The 26,024-nt window shown below is 51.4% G+C and overlaps 1 protein-coding gene across 1 annotated transcript in view; it reads right to left on the reverse strand.

The window, feature by feature from the left end:
- The window catches only part of FSTL4 (follistatin like 4), a 441,369-nt gene that overhangs the window by 41,181 nt on the left and 374,164 nt on the right, over window positions 1–26,024 (reverse strand). The window contains exons 7-8 of the mRNA XM_060146246.1: window positions 24,039–24,205; window positions 10,663–10,783 (exon numbers count right to left, since the gene is read on the reverse strand). Of these exons, the coding sequence (XP_060002229.1) occupies window positions 10,663–10,783; window positions 24,039–24,205 (288 nt within the window). The remainder of the gene's footprint in view (window positions 1–10,662; window positions 10,784–24,038; window positions 24,206–26,024) is intronic.

Genomic DNA, 26,024 nt, shown 5'->3' on the forward strand with positions numbered 1-26,024 from the left:
GCCGCCTCCTGGAGTAATGGAAATAAAAACAGAAATAAACAAGTGGGACCTAATTAAGCTCAAAAGCTTTTGCACAGCAAAGGAAACTATAAACAAAATGAAAAGACAACCCACAGAATGGGAGAAAATATTTGCAAATGACATGATTAACAAGGGATTAATATCCAAAAGTTACCAACAGCTCATGCAGCTCAATATTAAAAAAACAAACGACCCAATCAAAAATTGGGCAGAAAACCTAAATAGATATTTCTCCAAAGAAAAGATACAGATGGCCAAGAGGCACATGAAAAGATGCTCAACATTGTTAATTATTAGAGAAATGCAAACCAAAACTACAATGATATATTACCTCACACCAGTCAGAATGGCCATCATCACAAAGTCTACAAACAATAAATGCTGGAGAGGGTGTGGAGAAAAGGGAACCCTCCCCTACACTGTTGGTGGGAAGGTAAATTGGTACAACCACTACAGAGAACAGTAAGGAGGTTCCTTAAAAAACTAAAAATAGAGTTACCATATGATCCAGCCATCTCACTCCTGGGCATATATCCAGAGAAAAACATGATTCGGAAGGATATGTGCACCCTGATATTCACTGAAGCACTGTATACAATAGCCAAGACATGTAAGCAATGTAAATGTCCATTGACAGCTGAATGGTTAAAGAAGATGTGGTACATTTATATAATGGAATATTACTCAGCCATTAAAAAGAATGAAATAATGCCACTTGCAGCAACATGGATGGACCTGGAGATTATCAGACTAAGTGAAGCAAGTCACACAGAGAAAGACAAATATCATATAATATCACTTATATGAGGAATCTATAAAAATGATACAAATGAACTTATTTACAAGATAGAAAGTCTCACAGACTTAGAAAACAAATTTATGGTTACCAAAGGGTAAAGGTTGGGGGGAAGGATAAATTCAGAGTCTGGGATTGACATATACGCACTACTATGTATAAAACAGATCATCAACAAGGATCTACTGTATAGCACAGGGAACTCTACACAATTTTCTGTAATAACCTAAATGGGAAAATAATTTGAAAAAGAATAGATACATGTATATGTATAACGGAATCACTTTGCTGTACACCTGAAACTAACACAACACTGTTAATCAAGTATACTCCAATATAAAATAAAAATTAAGAAAAAATTGATAGACCTAGAGATCATTATGCTAAGCGAATAAGTCAGAGAAAGACAAATATCATATGATACCACTTACATGTGGAATTCAAAAAAAAGATACAGATGAACTTATTTGCACAACAGAAACAGACTCACAGACTTAGAAATGTGGAATCCAAGAAAATATGATACAAAGGAACTTACTTGCAAAACAGAAACAGACTCACAGACTTTGAAAGCAGACCTGTGGTTGTGGGCAGGAGGAAATGTGGCGGGGGGGTGAGGAATAAATCAGGAGTTTGGGATTAACATGTACATACTACTATATGTAAAATAGATAATCAACAGGGACCTACTGTATAGCAAGCACAGGGAACTCTACTCCATTTCTGTAATAACCTATACGGGAAAAGAATCTGAAAAAGAATGGATATATGTATATGTGTAACTGAATCACTTAGCTGTACAGCTGAAACTAACACAACATTGTAAATCAACTATACTCCAATATAAAATAAAAATTAAATTAAAAAAACACAAAAACAAATACCCACATAAAAATATTAGCAAATCAAACCTAGCATGGCATTATTGGGTAAGATGTATTATTTTCCATAAGATGTTACAGAAAAACCTCACGACCTTTTTGGCCAACCCAATAAAAGAACATACTGTGACCAAGTATAATACGTTTCAATGACTATTAGGAAATCTATAATTAATCATATGCAAGTCAAAGGCAGTCAAAAAAGAAAAACCATTTGATTCTCTTGCTAGACACTAAAAGGCCTTTGAAAAAAATTCAAAATCCATTTCTTGAGGGGAAAAAACCTCAATAAAATAGGAACAGAATAATATTTTCTTCCTACAATGAAGAATATCTCTATAAAAAGTGGGACCAGCACCAATCTTTTCAGAACGGTGAAACATCAAGTGGGGAAAAAACAAAAAGGAAAGAGGAAAGGAGGCAATATCAGACTCTCAACATTTTTCTGGATGCTACTGTCAACAGAAGGCAAGAAATGAGAGGGAGAAATATTAAAGAGGTGGAGAAAAATGATACTTTACCTGGATATGCTCCAGATAACGAACCAGAAGTGTAAGGTTTAATAAGTGAGTACCATAAAGGGGCCAGTACCCAGACAGACAAAATGAATAGCTCACTTATGTACCAGTAGTGGCCAGACAGAAAACACAGGGGACCGAAATGAATGAAACTATAACATCTCACTGAAGACATATAAAAAGACTTGAAAAATTAGAGAGAGATGATCTTGGATAGGAAGACTTACTGTTGTTAAGAAACAAGATACTCCAAATTATGCCAAACATTTAATCTCATTCCAGTTAAAATCAATTGGTGGGGTCTTGACAAAATAATTCTCAAATTTAGCTAGAAGAAAGAATGTGAAAGAACAGCAGAAGAAATTTTGAATAACGAGAGTGATGACTGTCATTTTTCCATACCACATATTACAAAGTATTTCAAGTATTACAATAGCAAATGGCGGGGGGTGGGGGAGAGGCAGGGGGAGAGGGAAAGGCAGTGTGGGGAGGAGAGGGGAGGGCTGAGGCACTTCCCAGCTTTGAGTCCAGCAGCACATTAATGGTCTTTATAGAGTTTACAAAGTTCTGTCAACTCAATATTGTGCAGTCAACATTTATTACATCCCAACTAAGGGTCAGGCATTACACACAGAGCAGTGAATAAGATCGACCCAGTCCCTGGCCTCATGAAGCTTTCTGTCAGGGGGAAGATGAGTAACTTAACAGCAAGGTGTGATGAGGATTACCAGAAGGGAGCTTTTGGGACATAGGGACAGGGGTCTGGGAAGACTTATCAGAATAGAGCACTTGGACCTACTCTCTCCACCTCACAAAGGAAATACCGACTTTCCTTATGCCTGTGGGGCCTACCCCTTTATTGATAGTAGGTTTGTCCAGTGAACTGGTGGTTTGTGGACCAGTCTCCTCAGTGAGGTGCCCAGTGGCCAGCACAAGCCCTGAAGACTAGCCTTTGCCTCTGTCCTGCCCTCTGATGGGAATCTGTGGACCCAGGAACCTGTCACACTTGAGTGTGTATCTGCATCCCCTGGCTGGAGCGGGAGCTCTTGTTAAAACAATGTTGGGCCCATCCCACAGTGTCTGATTCCGGAGGTCTTGGTTGGGGCTGGGGGATTTGCTTCTACCCGTCTGGTTCCAGGTGAGACCCTGGGTCAGCCCTGACTTGGAAGCTCTTGCAGACCGATTGAACTGAAATAGGTGGCGCTGTTCTACAACAAGACAAAAGCTGACTGAAAGTCAAGGGAGTGGAACCATCCATTCACTTAAAAACAAAGGACTATCTGCTGGGCAAAGACACCTGGGCCTCCAGTGGCAGGGGTTAGAAGACAGCTCACGTCTGCTGAGAGGGAGGAAACCCTGGCTGGCCTGGAGGTCTCCAGGAGCCGAAGTCATTCTGGGGGCTACGACCACTCCTCCTTGGACCTCCATCCCTCCATCAGCAGGACTAAAGATGGCCCTCAGAACCCTGCGTCCTCCACCTCCCAGTGGCCCCTGTCCCCAGTCTCCTCATCTGCAACTGAGGACCATCAGGGCCCTTTCCCTCATGCCCTTGATTTGGGATCCTGTCAGTCTACAAGAGCCTAGGCCGCTGGGGCATCCATCATCCCCCAAACCTTCTGTTGCGCCTTCTAGAACTCATGTTCTGCCGTCAGCAGAACGTCCTCTATCCTTAAACTCCTCTGTGAGTGTTCCTCACCTTCTTGCTCAGATGGAAACCTGGTGACACTCCTTCTCTTGCAGCCTTTTAAGTGGATGTGGCTCTCTCTCCCCACACTTGTCCCCCAGCCCCGTCCCCTACCCCATGGACGGGGAGGTGGGGCAGGTGTTGCCACCGACAGACCATCCTCCTTCCATTCCCCAGAAAAGGACCCAGTTTTGAGTTTCCTGTCCCGCGAGCCTCATTCCTAGATTCCATCCCCTCACGTCCTTTCCACAACGTCCCTCTAGCACTTCTCTCTCCCTCCTGCATCAGTTTCCCCCTTTTTACTGGATCTTTCCTATTAGTCCATAAAACGCTTTTAATTTCCATCTTGGAAAAATATCCCCAAACCTCTTTACCCCAGCTTCTCTCCCCAACTCTGCCCCGTTTTTCTTCTTGGAAACACCCTGGAGAGTTGTCCATACTTGGTGGCTCTCACATCTCCTTCCCACCCCCCCGGAGCCAGCTCCAGGCAGACCTTTCCCCACCACGTGTGGAAATGGCTCTGCTCTGGACCACAGTGCCCCGCCCCCCCCACACCGACACTGACCCAATGGCCAGTTCTCTTTCCTCACCTTCCCTGACCTGCCGGTGGCATTCGCCACAGCTGATCACTCCTCCTCCTTGGCCCCAGACACCATACTCCTAGTTTTCCTGTCTCTGTGGCTTCTTCTCTGCCTTCCTTGCTGCTTTTTCTCATCCCCCAGGCTCTCAGCGCTGTCGTGCTTGGCTGCTGGACATTCTCTCTCTGCACTCCTTCAGCATCTATTCTGGTCTATTGACTTTAAATACAAGCTCCCCTGTGAGGCATCGGAAATTTATACCGCCAGTCAAACCTCTTCCTTCAACTCCAGACTTAGATACCCCGTGGGCTGCGCGACATCACACGTTTATCACGTCCCCACGAGCTCCAGATCTTTCTTCTCCAAGCCTGCTCCTCCACGATCCTCTCCTCTCAGTGAACGGCCTTTACTTTTCCAGGTGCTTAGACCAAGATCCTTTGGAGGCATATTTGACTTTCCCACCAAGTGGACACAAATGTCATCTTTTCAGTATGGCCTTTACTTGCCGTCATACCTAAAGCTTCCACCTTTTATCTGAGTCTCCTTATCCCCTCCTGTTTTAAAATTTTCCTCCTTAGTATCTTCCACCCTCTGAATTGCTCCATGAGGATGGGGATTTTGGTCTGTCCACTGCTGTTTTCAGTGCTCAGCCTGGTGAGTGGCACGCAGAGAACCTCAGTAAATGCTTATTGAATGAATGATGACGACAGTGAAGGGTGAGGTGTTGGCAGCAAGGCAGGGCGGAGCGGGGAGAGGTGGGTGGGAGGGAGGATTCTTAGCCAAGGGAACAATCAGTGCAGGGCAGTGGAGTCAAGGAGGCAGGGCGGGCATGGCAGAGAGAGAGAAGTTCACGGGGCAGGGGCACGTGGGAGGGGTGGGGCAGGGCCTGGGTCCCAGTGTGCGTGCGTGTGTGCGTCTGTGAGCGTGAACGGTGGACTCCCGGGGATGGAAGCTGCTGTTGCCCCTCTGTGAGCCAGTGGCTTGGGCCTCCCCTCCTATGGTTCCTGAGGGATTGGCGTGGAGGAGGCCAAAGAAGCGCAGCCCAGTCAGCAGCAATGGGAGGGGGCCCTGCACACAGGCCCAGACCCCTGGCTAGGTCGGGGCCAGTAGCCTCCTGGATCTTCCCAGCTCCATGCCTGGCACGAGCGGGCCTGCGACATGGAAGGCAAACCCCGGAGTACCAAGGAGCTCCACCGAGAAGCCCGTTTTGCCCTGACCTGACCTTTGCTAAGTTGAAAACTGGCAATAGGATGTTAGAGGGAAAAAACAATCATCCCATCATTTGGGTAGAAGCTCAGCCACTGCCTCCAGGACCCAACTGTCCTCCTCGCGTGTGATGAGGCATCGCTAAGACTGCAGCTGGTGTGGAACAGGCCCCGGGCTCTGAAGCAAGCACTGCAGCCAGAGCCCTGATCCGGCCTCCTGCCAGGACAGGGAGGGCCTAAGGAGAACCCTGGGCAGGGAGGCATCAAAGACCTTGGTACCCTTGGCCCCTGCTTGGCCAGGGTCCTGTCAGAAAAAGTCCTGCATTTTCTTTGTGAGAAACTACCCTTCCCAGGGTAGGGATCGGGTGGAGACACAGCTTTCTGCCAGCAGCAAGGCAAAGGCCCAACTGTTTTCCTCTGGCCCTGATCCCCTCTTCCTCTGTGTTAATTCACACACTAAAAAGCATTCGAATTAATGTATCTGGGATAAACACATTCATTTTCTCTTAAATTTGCAAAACCTTCCCATGAAAATATTTCAATACACAACACAAAGGCACATTTTCTTTGGGAAACATCAATCATTTCCAAGGTGAAAGGCAGCATAAATATGTCTTAAGCAAGAGGCACATTCACAAAAGTACCAAGCTGGAGTAATAGACAGATTTGAGAGATTACTATTGTGCTTTGGGAATGAATTGCTACTTGTCTGAACTGTGGGGAGGTTGAGGGTGTTTTTAATTTAATGGATTAATCATTTATTTCTGAAGTTTCTGTTCCTCCTATGGAAGCAATGTGGGAAGTTTGCATGAAGTTATAAATCGTGTCAGTGTTTGGGCCTCATCTCTGGGGGGTCTGGTCTATGGGGAAGTTATACTAATAATTTGAGAAAGGAAAGAGTTGCCTGGAAGGGCTTCCTTTAGCAAACCAGGTCAAGGTAGAGTCCTGGACGGAGAAGAAGCTCCAGAAGATGGTGGCCCAGCCTGTATATGGAGCCCGGCCCCTGCCACCAGGGCGTGAGGCAGCTCCAGGGAGAAGTCTGTATTTTATTCCTGGCTTGGCAACTTCCTCTGGGTCTTGATTTTCCCATCTGTATAATGAGCTGGAAGGTCTCTGAGGGGCTACCAGCTCAGATCATCTGTGTCCGCCAACTACAGTTAAATATGGCTTGAGACAAAACAAAACCTCCCCCATATCTGTCCCATCTTGGACTTTGAATTGTATCTGGCCAGGCATTTCCCAAGCATTTGACACATATCCGATCTCATCAGGCCTATAAGGGAGGAGGCACTATTGTTATTCCCATTTTACAGGTGAGTTTACTCACCAAAGATGTATGTCAAGGAAGTACCAGCACTTGGATAGGTACTAGGCTTGAATCCAGGTCTCTCTGGCTCAGAGTTCACGTCTTGACCCTATGACAGAGGTGTCTCCAGCGCGGGTCTGCGCCGTGCCTTGGGTGGAACAGCGCCACCCAGCTCCTGCTCGCATGTGCGGTATCCCCGTCTCTTGGGCCCACTGGCCACACATTGCCTCCCCAGAACACCTGCCATTCACATGGAGTCTTCTGAGCCCTCAGAGAGGCAGGGAGCTGGCAGGGCCTCCTCTCCCCGCTTCATCATCCTCCCCTTCTTGTCCTCCCTCTGACTGAGGAGAAGCAAGGAGAAGGAAACGACAGAACATTGTTCCCTGTCTGTGTGTCCTGGGCACCGCCTCGGCTCAGTAAGCCACAGGCCATCTTCCAGGCCAAGAGGGGACCAAATCCCACCACCCACAGCACAGCTGGGTGACCCCACCAATGCTACTCAAGCTGCTCTGGGACATCTTTCATGCTTCTGACTCACGCTTGTTCCTTGGTCAGCAGGCAATGGACCCATGTCCTTGGGAGGCAACACCAGATCTACCTTAGTACGGTGCTCCCATGAGGGAGCTGCTTAATGGACCCAAATGCCACCCCCACGTGCCTGGGGGTGAGCCCAGCCTAGGGACCTTGTGGGCTCCTGGAGTGAGGCCCACCCTAATGGCCCAGCCCAGCCGTCATGGAACTGAGCGAAGTAAGCCATGGGATGAGGTGGAAAGCCCACCGCAAAATACAGAGGTCCCGGCATGCTGCCGCTGACTCTAGTGCTTCGGCTGGAAGAGAAGCCTTAAATCTCTCAGCAATTAGGAAATGGGTCTCAGGGGGCCTCTCTTCGGATCTCAGTGGGGAGGTTTTGCTATTTAGACTCCCCTAGCCCTAAGCAGCCTCTTTCGCTATCGCTGGGCTGGGGGGTGGGTAGGAGTGGAGTGCCTGGGGAGGCTCGAACACAACTCTCCAGTGCCAGCTGCAGAGTCCACTCCCCACTCGGGCAGCAACAGGAAGCAGCCTAGCCTCTACTTTCAGCCCAGCAACACATGGTGTTCGTGGGCCTGGGCCTCGCTCCTGGATTCAGCACCGGGAGGGAGGAAATGGCTCATTCCCATCATGAGCTCTGTCTCAGAATTCTGGGGGAACAGGAGGCAGAAGGGCCCTCCCAGCACCGTGGACCTGCCATTCATGTATTAAAGGTGTTTAAGACCACAGAGTCTCCTGCAGGCGCCTGAGGCGAGGACAGGCTCTCACTCACGAGTTACTCTGGTTCCTGGGCTGGTGGATCCCCTCCCTTCCCCACAGATTTGTTCTGGAGGAAATGAAGGGGACCAGGCTCAAGCCCTCTCCTTGTACCCTCGGTTCTTATGAGATGGGGGCAGGATGCGAAGGGCTGGATGGAGGATCTGGGAATCCTGGGTGATTTCCCTTTTTCAGGCTGGTCTGAGGACCCGAGGGACCTGGGCCAAACCGTGTGGAGTTGTGCAAGCACACATTCACCAACACTGTACAAGGCTGGGCACCACTTTCCAGCTACAGATGATAAAGCCCTCTTCACACTGCAGAGTACACGCTCTGCCCCTGGAGCAGCCCTGCTCAGGGGGCGGCCCAGACACTGCCCGCCTGCTGCACACCAGGCTGGCCTCTGAATGGCAGCCTGGGATGACTCACCCAGGGGTGTTATAACTGGGAACCCCTGGGTTATTTCTGATGAAATCCAGAAACTTCATTGTACACCCTGATTCAAGCCAACAAACACAGCCACAAAGCCCCAAAGGATTAAATATGTCCCAGCTCAAGGGAAATACTAATAAAATACGGCTTCGGCACATATGAACATAAAAATCCCTAAAACGTCCTATAAGACAAATGTGGAGGCAAGCTGAGCTCACTCTGTTGTCCTTAAATGGCCTGTCACCCAGGATCCCAGAGGTAAGTGACACTGAACCTCATGATGTAATTATTCTCAACACCGTGCACACGTTATCAGAGCAGAAGCCCTGGACGCAGCTGGCACAAAGGCTCTGGGGCTGACCTGGAGCTTTCACATTGTTCTCTGGTGCACAGACGCCCTGCTCAGGCCTGCTTGGTGAAAGCAGTGACGCCCAGCTGGGCGTGGCTGGACACGTCAAGTTTCCCTGGAGTGCTGATCTGCCATGGCACTGTGACGGCTTGTTTGTTGTGATGGCTGGAGTGGCCAGCCGTGTGACAGAGGGCAGAGCACAAGCCCTGGGTCTAGAATGACACCTACCAGGGGTGTGACCAGGAAAGTGACCTTACCTAGAGACTCATCCATAAAGTGGGTTAAAATATACTGATTGGGAGAGTCCATGTGATGTGTTGGCCCAGGGACTGGCCAGACAAAGTCTCAGAGAACTATTGTAATTGTTGGTGTGGTCAGCAGCAGGGGTTAATTCTTCTCAGCTTCTGGGAGTCCTGGCAACACAGGGGAAGCAGAGAAGCAGCTGCTGAGGTTCTGCTTGGCTGGGCCCCAGCTAAGGCTCCTTAAGCCTCTGGGGGAGGGAGGTGGGAAGCAGACCCTTTTGCATAACCCAACTGGATAAGTGATTTGGGTCCACAGTACCTGGAGGAGGAGTGGCATGTTCTAGACAGTGTCTGCTTCTCACTGGATCAAGACCACAACAGCCTGCCATCTCCATGTCACTGTAATCGAGCAGGACCCTATGGGGCCTTCCCGGGACAGACTCCCTCCCCAAGCCCCATGTCCTCCACCTGTCTCTTGTCTATAGAAAACCTTTAGACTCCCAGGCCTGCCCTGAGTGCCAAAGAATAAATTTAATCAGACAAGTGAGAAAATGCAGAAAGGAAAACAGTTAAGCAAGACAAAATAATAATAGTTTAGTCATTAAACAAAGTCAAGGACCTTTAGTTCCTCCTCAAGGACTATAGATAACATTCTGAGCCATGTCCTTTGAGCTGTTTTGCAGAGACTGAAACCCCCACCAGGTGGAATAAGTTAACTCTATGCTGTCCACAAGTACATAGAACCCAGACCAGTTGGAATCAGAAGGTTGACAGTGTTGACTCCCGAATACCTCACCACCAACCAATCAAAAGAATGTCCACGAGCTCATCACGCGCCCCACAGCACCCCCCCCTCCCAACCCCCTGTCTTTGAAAACCTCTCCCTGAAAGCCTTCGGGAGTTGGGTCCTTTTGAGCGCCAGCTGCCTGGACTCCTTGCCTGGCGCCCTCCAGTAAACGCTGCACTTTCCTTCACCACAATCCAGTGTCAGCAGACAGGCTTTACCTTGAGCAGGCGGGTGGACCCAAGTTCGGTTTGGTAACATCGCCTACAGGGCACACTCCACATTCTACAGGGGCCTGCTGGAGATGCTGGGTGCGACCTGCCTAAGTGACTCACCCGCTCCCACCTTGACTCACTTCATCAGAGGAGGCTTTGGGGAAAGCCAGACCAGGAAATGAGTTGGCAGACTCTGCCCCTGCCTGCCCACCCCGCTCCCCAGTCCCTCTTTACTTACAGGAAAGATGGGACATTTTGGGGTCAGGTATTTCTTTAAGAAGTCGGAATGCAGGAGGGGAGGAGGGTTGTTCTGAGCAGCGTTTGGGAACACTTTGGGGGGACAACATGCATGGAGCCATTTACTAACCATTCACCTGCAGGACGTGGGTCTGGAACAGCTGCTCGTAGCCAGAGGCATGGCAGGTGTAATTGCCCATGTGGATGGTGGTCACCTTGGTGATGTAGAGGGAGTCGTCCTCTCCAAAGTCCTGCTTGGGCAAGGAAGACAACAAGATTGGCTTCTCTGTTGAGTAGCCTGGGAAGCATAGCCACGTCTCTGGTTTTGCAGGAAAACAGAAACCCTGTAGCTGCGAGAGACTTCCTTTCTGCCTGGCCCCCTTACTCAACCAGAGCTCCCTGCAGGGCTGGGCAGCAGGACTTCCATGTCTCTTCCGTGTTGCTTGCCCAGACCCTATACATCCTTTTAAGATCTTGTTCACCTTCTCTGTGAGGTCTGGCTTGAACACCTTCCCCAGCACCCTCCCTCTCCATTTCTACAGCTGGGCTCACCTGCCCCTCCCGTGCTGCTGCTTGGCCCGTTTCCTGAGCTCTTGTCCACCTGTTGAGAAGCTCTGGAGGGCGGCCTCCTTTAGGGTCAGCCATCTTTTTCTTAAAGGGCCAGATAGCAAACGTTTTTGGCTTTCTGGGCCATAGGGTTTACTCAGCCCTGCCTTGTAGCATGAAAATAGCCATACCAATGCCTAAATTAATGAGTATCACTATGTTCCAATGAAATTTTATTAAAAAAAATGTGGTGGGCTGCCTTTGGCCCATGGGCTATAGTTTGCCTACCACTGGTTTAGATCTCACCTCCATCTCCAAATAATTTCAGGCAGCTTACAGAGATCTGGGTAACCTAAGAGAAGGGAAATTGAACTCTGAGGAAAATGAGGACAAACAAAAAACAAGGGCAGGGATGTACTAGAGAGCAGGAGGGGCTGATGCCAGGGGTTCCATGAGAAACGACTCAGTAAGCCCTGTCCCTGTGACCTCTGCAGCCTCACAGAGTGGGATCCTATTTGGCCAGCATGTGCGGAGGGATGGGCAGGAGGGGGCTTTGAGCTGGTCAGAGTCCCCTGGTGAGCGCTGGGCACACAGCACTCCCCCAGGGCCTTTCCAGCCAGCTGCCTTGTCTCCTGCAGAACAATGCACAACGCTGGCCCTGTCCAGGCACCAAGTGCAGACGTGCTGGGGAATGGAATTACCGGTGTTTCAGGGAGACCTTTCATCATGTTTGGCTTTAGCTACCAAACATCTCTGAGGTGTGGTGCTCAGAGCTGATGGGACAGAGGAGGTCCTGGCTCCCTGGTGAGAAACAGGGCTGGGCAGTACTAGCCGTGAGGCGTGACGGGGGAAGCCCAGTGCTGGCGCTCAAGATACTCAGGTTTTAGCTTGAACTCTGGCACTGACCAATGTTCCCTCATCCCTCTGGGCACTGGCTTCCCCACCTGTAAGTTGTGGACAATTTATATGCCCTATCTGCCTCCTGGGGTGATCTGGCAAGAGAATGCCCACGAGTACATTTTCCAGTGTGGGAAGTGTGACATACATGGGGGCTGCTACTTTTCTTACTATTAACAGAAGATGCAAAACTCCTCTTGACCCCCTGGAGACAACACCAAACCATCCCTCCCGTCATTCTCCCTGTCCTTCCTGAGCTTCCTTTTTCCACAGAGGCAATCTCGTGGCAGGAGGGACGGAAGGCCACCAGTCAGTGTGGCACAAGGATTGTCCAAGGGCCCGGCCACAACCATCATGAGTCCTTTAAAGATGCTTTCGGGCTAATTAACCCAACGAAGGGTGCAGGCCCAAGAGAGTTTTGGGTTAAGGCACAGGTTGGAAGGTGGAGAGTGGATGCATGCAGCCTGCTTTCAGTATCAAGGAAAAAATACTCAGAAGTGCTCCCAGTGGAGTGAAATACTGGAGAAGGCTGCTGTAAGAAACCCTTAGAGTTTTCTCTGAAACATTGCTCTGCTGTAAAAAGCCCCATTCCTATCACGCGGTGGAAGCTTCCCTAATAAAAATAAAATACCAGATAGCTTATTTGTCCTGTGCCATAACAGAGACATAAAGGGTTCATACCTGAGTTGCTTATGAAAAGTTAATGGTCAGTCGGTTCTGGGGCTGACATATTTCTAATCTAAGCTGTTTCCTGTGTCAAAACCTAAATCTGCAGGAAAATACATTTTGCTTGGAGTCTCAGTGGTGGAATGGCATCTCGAAAGAGGCTGGGGAGCTGGGTGCGGCCCCACCTTGGGGAACCTCAATACCTCACTTGGTGGGTTCCTGGACAGACTCCATCCCAAAGGGCAACGCCAGAGCTGTGTGTAAGGGGTTTGGTGCCGGGGATGCCCTGGCATTTCCCTCTGTGCTGCCTTCTTGAGCCTTCATACCCACAGCCCTTCCTCACAGAAGGGCCCTCCTCGTAGTCAGTCTCAGGTTCTGGCACCCCCTGCTCTTCTTGCCACCTCAGTGGGGTTGGGTGGTCATGGGACCCCAGGCTAAGAAAAGCCCCCAGGCTGAGGTTCCCACAGATCACCTGCAGAGTGGTGCCCAGTAATAACACCAGCTCACAGTCTCCACGAGCTAACTGTGTGCTGGGAATCCTGACATACGTCGCTTTGTTTAAGCCTCAGAAAAACCCCTGAAAACCATAAAGCAAAACAAATGCCCAGTCCCCCTGGGGTGAGAAAGTAGAGCTCTCCTGCACAATATATTCAGAGCCTGACCTTCTCTCGCCACCTCCACGGCTACTGCCGTGGGCCAGACGCACGGTCCTCCGCCTCTGCCCCTCTGTGCCGCAGCCAGACCACGCCCCCCTCACTCGGAGTCCCAGCCCTAGAGGGTCTGCAGGGATGACCTGCCGTCCCCTCTCTGCCCCGCCTCCTTCCACTCTCCCTTGCTCATTACTCTCCAGCACTGTGGCCCCTTGGTGTTGCTCCAACATGCCTGGCATTCTGCCCCCTCAGGAACCTTCTCCTTGTTGTCCCACTACCCCAGGACTATCAGTCTGTCTTGCTCTACCTCCTTCAAGTCCGCTCATATGTTATCTGCCCCCGTGGAGCACCTGGCACGCACTTACTCCCATTTAGCGTACTGTTTGCCACGTGTCTCCCCAACTAGAATGTGAGCTCCACCCTCGTGCCTGGTGCTCCCTGCTGTGTCCCCAGTGCCTAGCGGGGCCTGACACAGAGTAAGCCCTCAGCAGATATTCGCTGAGCAGACCGTACACGGCGCTGAGCTAGGCTCTCTGCAGGGGCTGTGCCCTGGTTCCCGTTCTTTGGGTTTGACAATGGAGGCGCCCACCTCCTGCCTTCCTGTGCCCCCAAATGTTACCCATCACCCGGGGTCCAAAGCAAGTGGCTGGTGGGGAGGCAGAGAGCTGGTCTCAAGTCTTGTCCCTGCCTTTCCACCCTGCCCCCTTCTCCATGCTGCATCCTCAGGCCTGGGCACACTGGGAGGGCTCAACTCAGTGCAGCAGGCAGAGCCCATGTGTGTAGTCCCAGATCGGGCTGATGGCTTCTGGGAGCCCCTAACAGAGTTGCTTAGCCTCTCTGTCTGTTTTTCCTCACTGCTCCCGGGAGCAGAGGCATATCCCTTGGGTGATCGCTCAGGGGTGGAGGTGTGTGGGTTGCCGGATGTGTTATGGCTCTGCTTTGAGCACCTAACTTATTATCAGCCTGTGAGTTAGGCCCTGGGGAGAACCTGGCTCTGTACTAAATAAAATAATGGCTCTGGGCTGAAACAATAGGCATCATATAATTATAGAAAAAAAGTGCATATTAAAGAGCATGAATACTGGCTACAGAAATCAAAGTTACCTCATTGGATGTAAGGAAATTACTTTATAAATTGATTTATGAAATTACATAAAACTAAACCTGCAATCCTTCTTCTCCTGAAGGTTTTCTGAGGTGTGTCTGAATGCTGCTATCAGTGCTTGACTGCATCTCTGAAACTGTCTTTTTATGGATGGCTTTTTTTTCTTTTGCTCTGATGCGTAGAAATGTATTAGCAAAATCAAGGTTCCTTCCAGAAATAAACAGATGCCAGATGAGACCATTCTTTGTATTGATGCACATCTGTCTTTGGAAAAGAGACAGTTTTACTTAAAGATACGTTTTTTTTTTTGCCTTTTAAAAAGCTATTTTCTAGGTATCTGCCCTTAATAAAGTAATTAAACGAAACTTCAGTATTAAATAATATTTAAGCAGAGGCAAGATGGGGGATGTTGTCATGGTGATACACGTGAGTCAGGTCTAAGTAATATGAAGATGAGCCATCAGTGCTGATTATTTAGTGACTAAACGTTAGACACAAGGACTCCAGAGTGATTTCAGAGGTTAGGTTAATGGTACTGTCAGTGCTACAAAGTTTAGAGACATTTATTCAGAGCTTTTCTAGCTCTGCCCTTCTCAGGAGCACTTTTGGCTCTCTTTGGAGAGGATGGAGTAAAGGAGAGGGTCTTTTCCCCCAGGCTGGTTTGACTCTGGCCTCCAGAATTTCACTAACCCTAGCATCCCACCTGCACAAATGCACCCAAACACTGAGTGATGCAGCGCCTTGGTGATGGCCGGTCCTCAGAGATGTCTGCACTCACATGAACACACAAATCCATTATCCAGACCCAGCAAAGACCAGATGCATCATTGGTGGGCACAGACAAACATCCTTGTGAACACATGCAGTAAACAGCATGTGTGCACACACATGTTCCAAACCCCTGCTCTCTCTACACAGCTGACCCCTCGGACTCACACTGAGGTTCCCGTGTTGGTCACCTCCTTCTAGCCCCTCGGAGGACAGACCTGTCACTCTGCGAAGGCCTGCAGAAGCAGTCCTCTTGATCAAAGTCCTCTTAAAAAAGAAGTCACTGCAACTTGAAGCAATGCCTAAGTGGCCACTGAGCCCCCAGGGGAAGGCTGCTATGGACAGTCACGTTCGGTGTGAGCAGCCTGGAGTGGGTCTGTCCTCCTGCCCACTCCCAGGCCTGGCCCAGGACAGGGAGCCACAGGTGTGGGAGAAGGCACTGTGGGGAGGCTCCGGGCTTCCCCCGGACTGTGGGGAGTGTGCAGCCACTTGCTGTCTGGGGTTTACGTGGTCAGTGCCAAAGGGGAGGCACCTCATCTCCCTGTGCCCATGTGTGGCACGGTGCCTGGTGCATAATGGGTGCTCAGTTAGTGTTTGCTGAATGAATGGAGGTGTGTCAGCCTAGAGTGCTGGCTCGTGGGGAGCCATAGGAAGTGAAGTGAAGGAGTAACGTTACCCAGAGAGAAGTCTGGCCTTTGCCCTCAGCTTTTGGGAGGTGAACTCTAGGCCTTGGGATGTGCCTTTGTTTGCTTGAGCAAACCAGAGCATCTAACAATGTGATTTATGAAGGGAGCCCTGCACCACATGGGACCAGCTCTGCCTCCTGTCTCCTGGCTGGATACGAGGGGTCAGCCACGCGGGCAGTATGGGATTGAGCGCTAGTGAAGGCTCTGGACACAGACCTGGGTGAGCTTCCCTGGTAGGTATGTTGTTACACGTCTATGCCGGGAGCCATGACCGCACCAGGAGACGATGGAAGCTCCGCACTTGGACCCTCCTGGACTCTGTCCTGTGGGCTTCTGCTCCTGGCTGACTTTAATCTGTACTCCTTCCTGACAATAAACCGTGACTGTGAGTATAACAGCTCTCAGTGAGTTCTGGGAGTCCTTCTAGTTAAATTATTAAACCTAAAGGTAGTTTGGGGAACTCCCCAAACTTGAAATTGGTATCAGACTGAGGATGTTCTTGTATGAACTGCTGTCTCTAACTTTGTAATGGGTTCCAGAACTCAAATGGGGGAGATTCTGACCCAGTTGTGTGGATGCTAAGCCTCTGCCCTGGGGACAAGCTTGAGTGTCTGAGTGCACACAGGGGCCTGGGTACCTGTACGAGAAGGCTCACGCCAGAGACATTGCTTTGAGCACCAGCTCGTCCATCCCCAGAGGCCAGAGGGCAGACACCTCTTGACTGGCCAGGACTCTATAGAGTCTATCATGTGGATGAGTGGCAGCTCCTGGGGCCTTCCGGGGCGTTGCAGGCCTGAGCCCCTGAATGGGGCTTCGGATCCTTAACCGATCAGCCCCGTGTGCCCAGCCTGGGTGGGAAGGGACTCAGGCGCTAGACTGCACTGCAGGGTCAACTGAACTTCCACAGCGTCTCGAACCTGCTGCCTTCATCTGGGAACCCTGCAACCCTCCCCCCGGGGGCCCCTTGCATCATGAGTCCCCAGGCCTAGAGGGCCGACCAGCTCCTCTAACCTGGATCACACTCCCAGCCAAGACAGCTGACAGGCATTCTTGCTGTTCCGGAAACACCCCAGGGAGGATTTGATTAAATTTCCTTCCATGGCTCATTTCAGGGACCAACAAGGCTTGCAATCAGGAATTTTCTCCTGCTATGGTGTTTAAAAATCTTATACACCATTGGAGGGAGTATAAACTGGTGCAACTTTTTTGGAGGGAGATTTGGCAATATCCATAAAAACTGAAAACATGTCCACTCTTGGATATAGTTATTCCACTTCTAAGAACTTATCTTACAGGGCTGCTTACACAAATGTGCAAAGAGGTGTGTATAAGGATGTTCACCACAGTATCATTCTTAAAAGATAAAGCCTGAAAACAGCCTGAATGTGAGCTCCCCTGCGTAGGGCTTGGGGCTCTGCATTCAGGGTCTGGAAGCTGGATCAGAACCTTCCTGAGGGACTCTGTACCTTTGAGATGGGGCCAGAAGAGGTCACTGAGCACAAGTAAAGCCTTGAAGCTAGTACTATTGAGATAGGTTGGGACCTGGGCCCCTTTGCTGCAGTGCTTGCACCTGGACACACCTCTCCCCGAGCAACAGAATACAAAGAAACTGTGTGGGACTAAAAATAACTGCGTGCATGCTGCCGTTGAGGCAAATTCTGGACGAAAGATACAAAGAGACCAAAAAACCCAACTGCCACTTCTGAAAAGCCTGGAGCAAAACCAAGGGGTCGGGAGCAAAAGCAGGGTACTGCGCATGCCCTCTGCACACAACACCACCGAAGGGGTGGGCAAACCACATAAGCTGGCCCTCCAGCCTGACCCCCCTGGACACATCCCTACTCTCACCGCATATAAAGAACAAGCTCGCCGGTTCCACCCCGCTCAGCTAGTGAGTCAGCAAGGGAACCTGTTGTTTGTTCTCGCTCCCCGCTGCTGCAGCAGGGGCCCCAATAAAGCCTTACCTGAATTTCTTGTCTGGCCTCTGATCAATTTCTGTTGATTAAAGAGGCCAAGAACCCTGGTCGGTAACACTATGGGGAAAGAGGGGTGATCCTGAGGAGGCCACTGAGAAAGCAAAGGCCAGTGGAGGTATTTGGGAGGGCAGAGACCCCCACGAGTTCCACAGGCTGATGTACCATGGGCCCGGGCCCTGTCTCTTGGAGAGCTCTGGCCAATTCTCCTTGTGGTTTGAGCTCATCCAAAGCTCAAAAGAACCGGTTGTTCATCTGTAACCAGGGTTTTCGACACGAGCTGGCCAAAGGCTTTGAGTGCTTCAAGTATACTGTTTTCCAAGATTTTAAAACAAAATGTACCCAAGCGTTTAACGAGATTATTTTAATGCAGAACCTACAACCACTGTCTCGCATGTTGCAAACAGCTCTCCGTGCTAATCAAACGCCTCTCATCTTTTTACAATAGATTCATGACTGGTTCATACAAAGACAATAAGAATTAAATGAGTCATGAGCTCTTAAATCATTCTCTTTTGGTCTTTTTAATAACTCACTTCCAAAGAAGAGCTGGCTAAGAGCATATGCTTCATTAGAGTTATTTGTTCCCCATATAGGCATGGGGAAAAAGAGAATCTTTTAACACATCCTTCAAACACTGCCACAAATAATTTCTTTTAATGGGTTTTGTTTCTCTGCTTTTGTCACTGTACTCTGCCTGCCGACATCTGAAAGCCCCCAATAGGGAGATTTGGTGAAAGAAAAAAAACAGCAAAAAAAGAGTGGCTTTTTCAAGTCATTTGCAATATATGGGGTTTGCTATAAGCCTTTTTTTTTTTTTTTAAGAAGAATACAATAGAAAAATTTTTCCTCTCCCTGAGAATATCTCGGCCAAACAATTCCACGTGCTGGTCTCAGAGCCTTCTGCCTTCTCTTTGCTGTAGCAGAGGCTGGTGGCTAACGAGACCTGGAGCACCGGACACACGGGCTGCACCAGGAGGGGACACATCCACTGGGGCTCGGACACTGCAGCGGTTACTGTTGACGCAGGAGGCAGGCCCAGCTGCCCCAGGGCGAGGCCTTGGCAATGCTTGGTGCTAGGTGCTGTGTCCTAAGAGCAAGGAACCCGGGGAGCTCTGGCTGGGGTGTGCAGGCTGGCTGCAGGCCCTGGCAAGTTCCTGGACCCTCTGACTAACAGAACCCCACTTGCCTCACAGGGCTGCGATGAGGATTAAATGCTTGTGAGTGGACTAGCATGGAAACTGGCTCCTGGACACAGCAGTGGCTTAGTACCGATGGTAGAAACACCAGCATTAACGCTAGCAAGGATTCAGGAGTCAGCTATTTTCTGGGACTTTGGGGATGTCTTCTCCCTGCTTCTCCTCCCCTGATGGGCAGCACCTATCCTTGGGGATATAAGGGACAGTGAGGAAGACAGTTATGAGGGGAGGGCAGCTGACATTGTTGGGGCAGGGCGTGAAGACTGGGTTTGGGGACGGTCACTTTACTTCCTGAGTAGCTACTGTGTAGTCTGGGCAGGGCGCTGCAGCCTGGGATGGGTTCCACTTCTGCAGAAAGTGAGGCAGCCTCCCCCCTCACCTCAAGGACACCTAGTGTGGAGCCCAGGGTAGGGCGAGCAGTGTATGGACCTGCCTCAGAGATGGGCCCCCACCCCAGCCCCGATGCCTGTCTCAGGGGACAGGCCTCGGGAGACAGGCAAGATGGAGGATCTGAGGTCCAGGTGAAAAAGCAAGGTTCCTGGCTCCTGTGCAGGGCTCTCATGCCCCACACGTCCCTGCTTCCCACACAATTTCCTTATCACAGCACTGTATAACCCCAGAGCCCAGAGAGCCCTCGGGAGGCACCTGGCTGGTCCCCTTTCCGCTTGGGTACCGGTGGTGAGAGGCATCTCCCTGCCTCCTAAGGCAGAGTCCTTCCTGAGGGTACACTTCCCCCACGGACTCTGGTTGTGGCCCTCCAGAGCGACGGGCTGCCCTCCCCCACGTGGCACAGCAGGGCAGCGCCCTAGGCTGGCCATGCTGACCACAGGCACACAGTGCATGGCCTGCGGGGTGCGGGCTCGCCCAGGCACGCCGGCATAGGTGCTCTCCTGGCCGGCGGCCTGGCCCAAGATCAGGGCAGGTGGTGCTCAGGGAGCTGCTGTGCCTGTCCCCTGCCCGCAGCTTCTGAGCTAGAGCAGTGGCCGTGGGCCCTTGAGGGCTGAGGTGGGGGCCACAGGGCCAGGTCTGAAGCCGCCAGACCCACCACTGCTTCTGTAAAGAGCCCAGCAGCTGGCCAGGAAGTAAGCAAATTACAGGCCGCCCTTTGTGAGCTCTGGGGAACGTGCGTGAGCAGAAGCTATTGATTTCTTATCACCCAAACAGAGGGAGGTATCATAGTCCAGAGACCCGCTGCCGGGAGGTGAGGCAGAATTCCCGCCCCTCCTGGGGAGCACCTGTCTTGGAGGCCTGTGCACTCCTGGTACCTAGTGCTGCCCTCTGCTTGGGGGGTTTGTTTTCCCGGGTGGGGCTGAGGCAGGGCCCCTCGTGGCCTGTGCTGCAGTGAGGCTGAGGCATCCTGCAGAGGGGGGCTCAGGCATTCCAGGGGCGGGGCATAACAGGTCTGTGCTACCTTGCCCCCTCGGGGCCGGGGAGAATGTCTTTGCTCCACGCTCTGCCACAGGGCTTGCCACTCGCAGGCACTTATTACGTGAATGCAGAGGATGGCTCCCCACGTAGGCCATCTGGATGGCCGTGTACACACTGGTGACTCCTGACAGCGATACTGCTCACTGGGGAATCCAAGTGGCTCCTTCTTGCTTGGCTCCGGGCCACAAGGGTACATTTACTTTCTGATCAAATATTATTCTGATGCGTGAGGCATCCTTGATGTTTGCAAGTCAGAAAAGTTTAATTACATGTGTCATTAGCATGGCATTCTGTAATAGCTCTGTGACTGAATTCATTAACAGAATTCTTAACAGATAAGACAAATTAATATTTTGTTGCTCATGAAAGCCTCTCATTAAGAGAGTAGTGAAAAAGTGATTAATATTTTGTTGCCAATCAAGATGTCTCATACAAATGACAAAGAAAGGAGGCCCACACTTCTGCCCGCCTTGGGTTTTGTAAGCTGATCAGCTTCCCCTGTCTGTGCAGCGTTTCGGAGCCAGTTGCTCATTACAAGGCCTGTGATCGTGTTTCATCTCTGACTGTGGCAGGTGGGGGAGGGCGCTGAGATGCCACAGGCTGGGGGGCTCTATGAACCCCCTCGATCCCCAATCTTTGCTCGACCAGGGTAGCGCCCCCCTGGGCTTTTCTCCCCTGACCGATCTTGCTTCAGAAATGCCCTGAGAATCCTGAGGACCCAGCTCTACCCATCTCCAGCCTGATGTCCTCCTGGGGCTGCTCTCCTCACTGTCCTAGGACACGCTCAGTCTGAAAATGCCCACGCGAGGAGGACAGCCTCATCCCCGTTTCCCCGCAGGCTCAGAGAAGGTGGCGGCCCTGGACTTGTCGGAGGCGGCTGGTCAGCGTCTCCCTCCGGATGAATCGAGGCGACTACAGGCAGCAGGGGCACCCCAGGGTCACACCCGCCCGACGGGGAGCCTCACCACACTGCGCTGGCTGCTGTCTGGGGATTCGGGCTGCAAGGGGTTGAGAGTGTTGTCTGGTGGGAGCAGTAATAATAATAATAATAATTAGTAATACTGTGAAAATGAGAGTGATAATAGTTAGCATGGAACATTATATGCTAAGAATTTCATGTGTCTCTTAATCCTCATTATAACCCTATGAGGCAGGATCTATTATTTATCCCTTTTCCACAGAGGAGGAAACTGAGGCCTAGAGAAGTCAAGTGCTATTTCCAAGGTCGCTCAACTAGTAAGTGGCAGAACTGAGGCTTAAACCCAGGTCCTTCTGACCCCAGAGCCTGGCCCTTCATGAGTAGGCTGTGCTGCGTCCCTCCCCTCTTAAAGGCAGGTGCGTGCGTGCGTGCGTGCGTGTGTGTGTGTGTGTGAGCGTGTTGTGTGAGTGTTGTGTTGTGTTGTGTGTGTGTGTGCTTGCATGCATCGGGCAAGGACCCCTGTGGGGCTGGCGCTGCCCTGCACCCTCACGCTGGGGTTTCTGAGAAGCACAGGCCCCTGCCTGCTTGTGGGCTGCTGACTTGCCCAGAGCAGCAAGTGTTTCCTGGGAGGTAACAAGAGGCCATTAATCTCCAGTTGCACCCACAATTACCCAAATTGCTAACCTCCCTGTGAAAAGTAGAAATTCAATTGAGCTGGTGCTGGAGGCATGTTCGAGGGAGGGGAAAGACACTCAGAGTAATTTAATTAACCGCTGGCAAGTGCATTAAGAGGAGTTCTGCGTCTGCCTTTATTTCTAATGTCTTTAAATAGAGCATCAAGCAATGCACATGGATGTTCAGACAGACACAGGAGGACCTGACCTAGTTCTGAATTAATCACTACTGGCCAAACATGGTTAAAAGCTGGCAACCCACCTTGAAGGAGATGCATACACAAATGTGCGCCCCAGTGCACACACGTGCACGTGCACACACACACACATACACCCTAGTCTTTACAAACAGGACAGTGCCTTCCCTTGCTAAGGTCGCAGACAAGCCCTGGGCACCTTAGGCTCAGAAGATGAAGAACTCTGCCCACCCAGCATCTGACCATCACGCAGCCACCAGGCTTGCTGGTACTGACATTCAGAGATGGGTGGGATATAGGCTATGCTCACTCTAGTGGGGAAATTGCAAGGAAACCATCCTGCCTGGTGTGACAAAGGTGGGGAAACGGCACTCTGCCCAGCTCTGCCCAGGGTGGGACGCTAGAGTGACCCCCTCTTCCCATCTGCTTCCCCCGTGTTCTCCAGGGCACATCCAGAGGGGTCTAGGGAGCAGCAGAATTCCAACTTTGTGGTTCCTGCAGGATTAAACGCTGGACCTCTCTCCCCACAAAGCAGTCTCAGAGTTGGAAGGGATCTTCAAGGTCATGGAGTTTAGCTGCCCTCTTGTGGCTAGCAGCATTGTTTACCATGATCCTGCTTGAGCTTGTATGCCTCTAGGGATGGGGAGCTCACTGCCTCCTGTGATGCTCACTGCATTGCGGGGCAGGGCTGATGGCTGGACTGGTGTTGCATCTAAGCAAACCAATTGGTCTCTTTTTGGTCCCTTGCCCTTTGTACTAGTCCATCTCATGGGTCACACGGCCCAGGCTAGCTCCCTCTGCCCCAGCACCTCCCTAACCACCTCACAGCGGCTACAGGAACTGACCACTCATCCCACAGGTCTTCCTTCTTGGAGCCAAGCAGCCCATTCTGGGTTGGCCTGTCCTGAGCCAAGGAGACCAGGGCTGCCCCCTTTCTGCCTGAAACTTGTATTCCTGTCACAGTAGCTCAAGACCTGTCAGCCATCCTGGCAGCACCCTGTGTGGGTGACATCACTCCATCTTCTCACATGAACTCCCAGGAAGCCACCTTATCCTGTGCCAAACCAGGGCCAGTGCGTATTCTTGACTCAATCCCTTTATTCCTCAAGGCCAGTAGAAGGGAGGCACCGATAATGTTGCTCTTCTAATAGATTAACTCACTGAGGATCAGTTTAAGAAATTGTCCAGTCATAAAGGCAGAGTGGGGTGATGCTGGGACCCCAGTGCGGGGTGCCTGCGCCCTCAGAACCCAGGAGGCCCCCGTTGCTCCTGTTAGGCTGTGAGAGCTCTGGAGCTCTCTTCTTCTGCTCAACTCATCACATCCATACTCTCTCTCCCTGCAAACAAGGCTCCTGGGCAGGCCCCTCTGGCCTGATCTTGTTTCCTTTCACCACCCTGCTGCCCCTGCCCTCCAGCCAACCCAGCCCAGAGGCTCACCTCTGCCCTCCACAGGGAATAGCCCCTCCTCGGCGTCCAGCTGTCTGTATCCTCCCCAGCTTCAGGGTCCAGAGTCTCTCCTGGGGGGCACCCCGCCAGATGTCCTGCCCTGCCCACCGCGCCTCCCCTGTTCACCTTATTCTGGGGCGGGCTAGCAGCTTGCAGCCACCATCCATCCTATTCTCTGCACGAGGTGGGACTGACACCTCCAGACACCAGACAACAGGCTGAATGGCACCAACGTGGGATGTGAAAAGAAAGCCCTCTGGCCCTCCAGCTACCACATGGCATCTCGGCATCTTGCCCAGTTGGCTTCCCTGGGAGGTGCGTCTGAGCTCAGAGTCAGAGCCAGGTGACTTACATTGATGTCTTCCAAATCCAGGAAGTTCAGGGCCAGCCCGTTGCGCTTCCAGACGATGGGCGGCCGCAGGTCTCCGTGGACAGCGCAGGTCAGCACTGTGCTCAGGCCCACGGTCACTGTGGCCACACTGACCCTCTCCTCAGGGGCGAGGCTGAGCTGTACCACCTCTGCAGGGAAAGGAGAAACCGTCAGCTGTAGGCCCAGGGGATGGAGTCTATACCTGAAGGGATACAGCCACAGGGATCTACTGCAGGTCAGGGGCCTCGGGCAAATTCCGGGGGCAGGAACATTGTCCACAATGTGCTGACTAAATGTACAGATGGACACACCTCCTGGGAGAGGGGCCACAACTTACGTTAAATGCTCAAAGGGCTGTTTGAAGCAAATCAGGTCAGGAACCACAGCTAGCGTAGGGGAAGCATCTGGGCTGTGGATCTGTGAGTCAAGCTAAGAGTGTGGGCTGCCCCTCCGAAACCAGGGAGCCAGGTGTGCTGGCCCTGCCCTGTGCTCTCCAGGCCCCCTGGAGTCGGGGCCTTGCCAAGTGCTGTCAAGGTCTGCTGGCTGGGCCGACAGGTTTCTCGTCTACCTGGGGGCAAATTAAAGGTTGCACTGTCTGAAGTCTGGGGAATGAACTGGCTGACCTTTGAAGGTTTGTTTCTGTCTAAGGATTCTCTGAACTTGGATTTGGATTTCTGCTCAGCCACCGTGCACTGCAGCCTTTAATTTTTTGAAGTGTACTTTAGGCTGTACAAATGATTAATCCTTGCCATTTTACACTTGATAACTGGCATTAAGACTGAGCATCCATCAGACAGAGAGGAAGGGTCTAAAATACCTCCCTGCAATCACAGGCCTTGTGAAATTCAGGATTAAAGAAAAAAATCAAACTCAGGGTATTCAAATGCCAAAAGGGGATGAGGCTTGGAGGGGCGTCACTAGCTCACGGACTGGACTACCCCTCCGCTGTTCTGCCCCCAAATCTACTTGGGGGAGCTTGGGGAGGCAGCCAGAGGCAGCATGAGTGGGGGGAGGGGGCTGGCTCTGGGGGCCTGTGTTACTCTGGGATGCCAGCCAAGACGCTGGGACCTGGGGGCCTGACAGGTGTGGAGAAAGGCACAGAGTTGGGACCTGAGCTCTGTGACTCCGCGGGACACTTCTGAACTGTGACCAGGCAGCACACCTGTGCTCACACCCTCTCGCCAGTGTGTGTGGGCAAGGAGGAGGGGAAGGGGAGCAAAAACAGCTGTAGGTGCCATGCGCCGCAAAGCAGGTGCAGTGAAAGCGGGTGCGCTAAGGTCTGATCCTGAGCCCCAAAGCCCTTTCTCCTCTGCACACATTCAGCGGCCTGGCCCTGGGCCCACGAAGAGGAACAAGATATACACTAGGTGCTTAATCAGTGCTTGTTGGATGGATGGATTGATGAAAAATGGAAATAAAGAAGGAAAAAAGAGCCAACAGGCCAGTGGAGAGGGGCAATCACACAGAGGAAAAATGTGACTCCCGCTGAAGGAGCCACAGGAGGAAAGATAAGCACTGAGTGACTGATGCAGACGCAACCGGCGTAATATTTTACAAACATTAAAGTGATGCATTTCAAGTTCCCTCTTAAATCATGTTCTGCTTGCTGCCCTCCCACCTCTGAGTCATGAGGCTTATTGCTCCAGCAGAGAAGCCGCTAACCCTCTGTAGCAAGAGCCAGGCTTTGGAGATTCAGAGGGGTAGAGAGAGGGAGAGAAGAACTTGCTAAAATAGTTTAGCTCCCACTGTGCCCAAGTGCAGAGGAGACAACTCTTCCTCCTCAGAAAAGCCACAAGGCTCCGTGCTCTGTGCAAGTGGGAGGGGGTGTGGAAGGCCCCCCTCGTCCCAGGCGTGTGGGAAGAAGGAGGGAGACAGCGGGAAGGGCAGAGAGCATGCCTGTTGGTGTGCGGGTGAGGGGAACCACGGGGGGCTCTAGGAGGAGGCTGAACCCTCCCTCAAGCGGCCTGC

Source organism: Lagenorhynchus albirostris, chromosome 3, assembly GCF_949774975.1.
Source record: "Lagenorhynchus albirostris chromosome 3, mLagAlb1.1, whole genome shotgun sequence".
NCBI lineage: Eukaryota > Metazoa > Chordata > Mammalia > Artiodactyla > Delphinidae > Lagenorhynchus > Lagenorhynchus albirostris.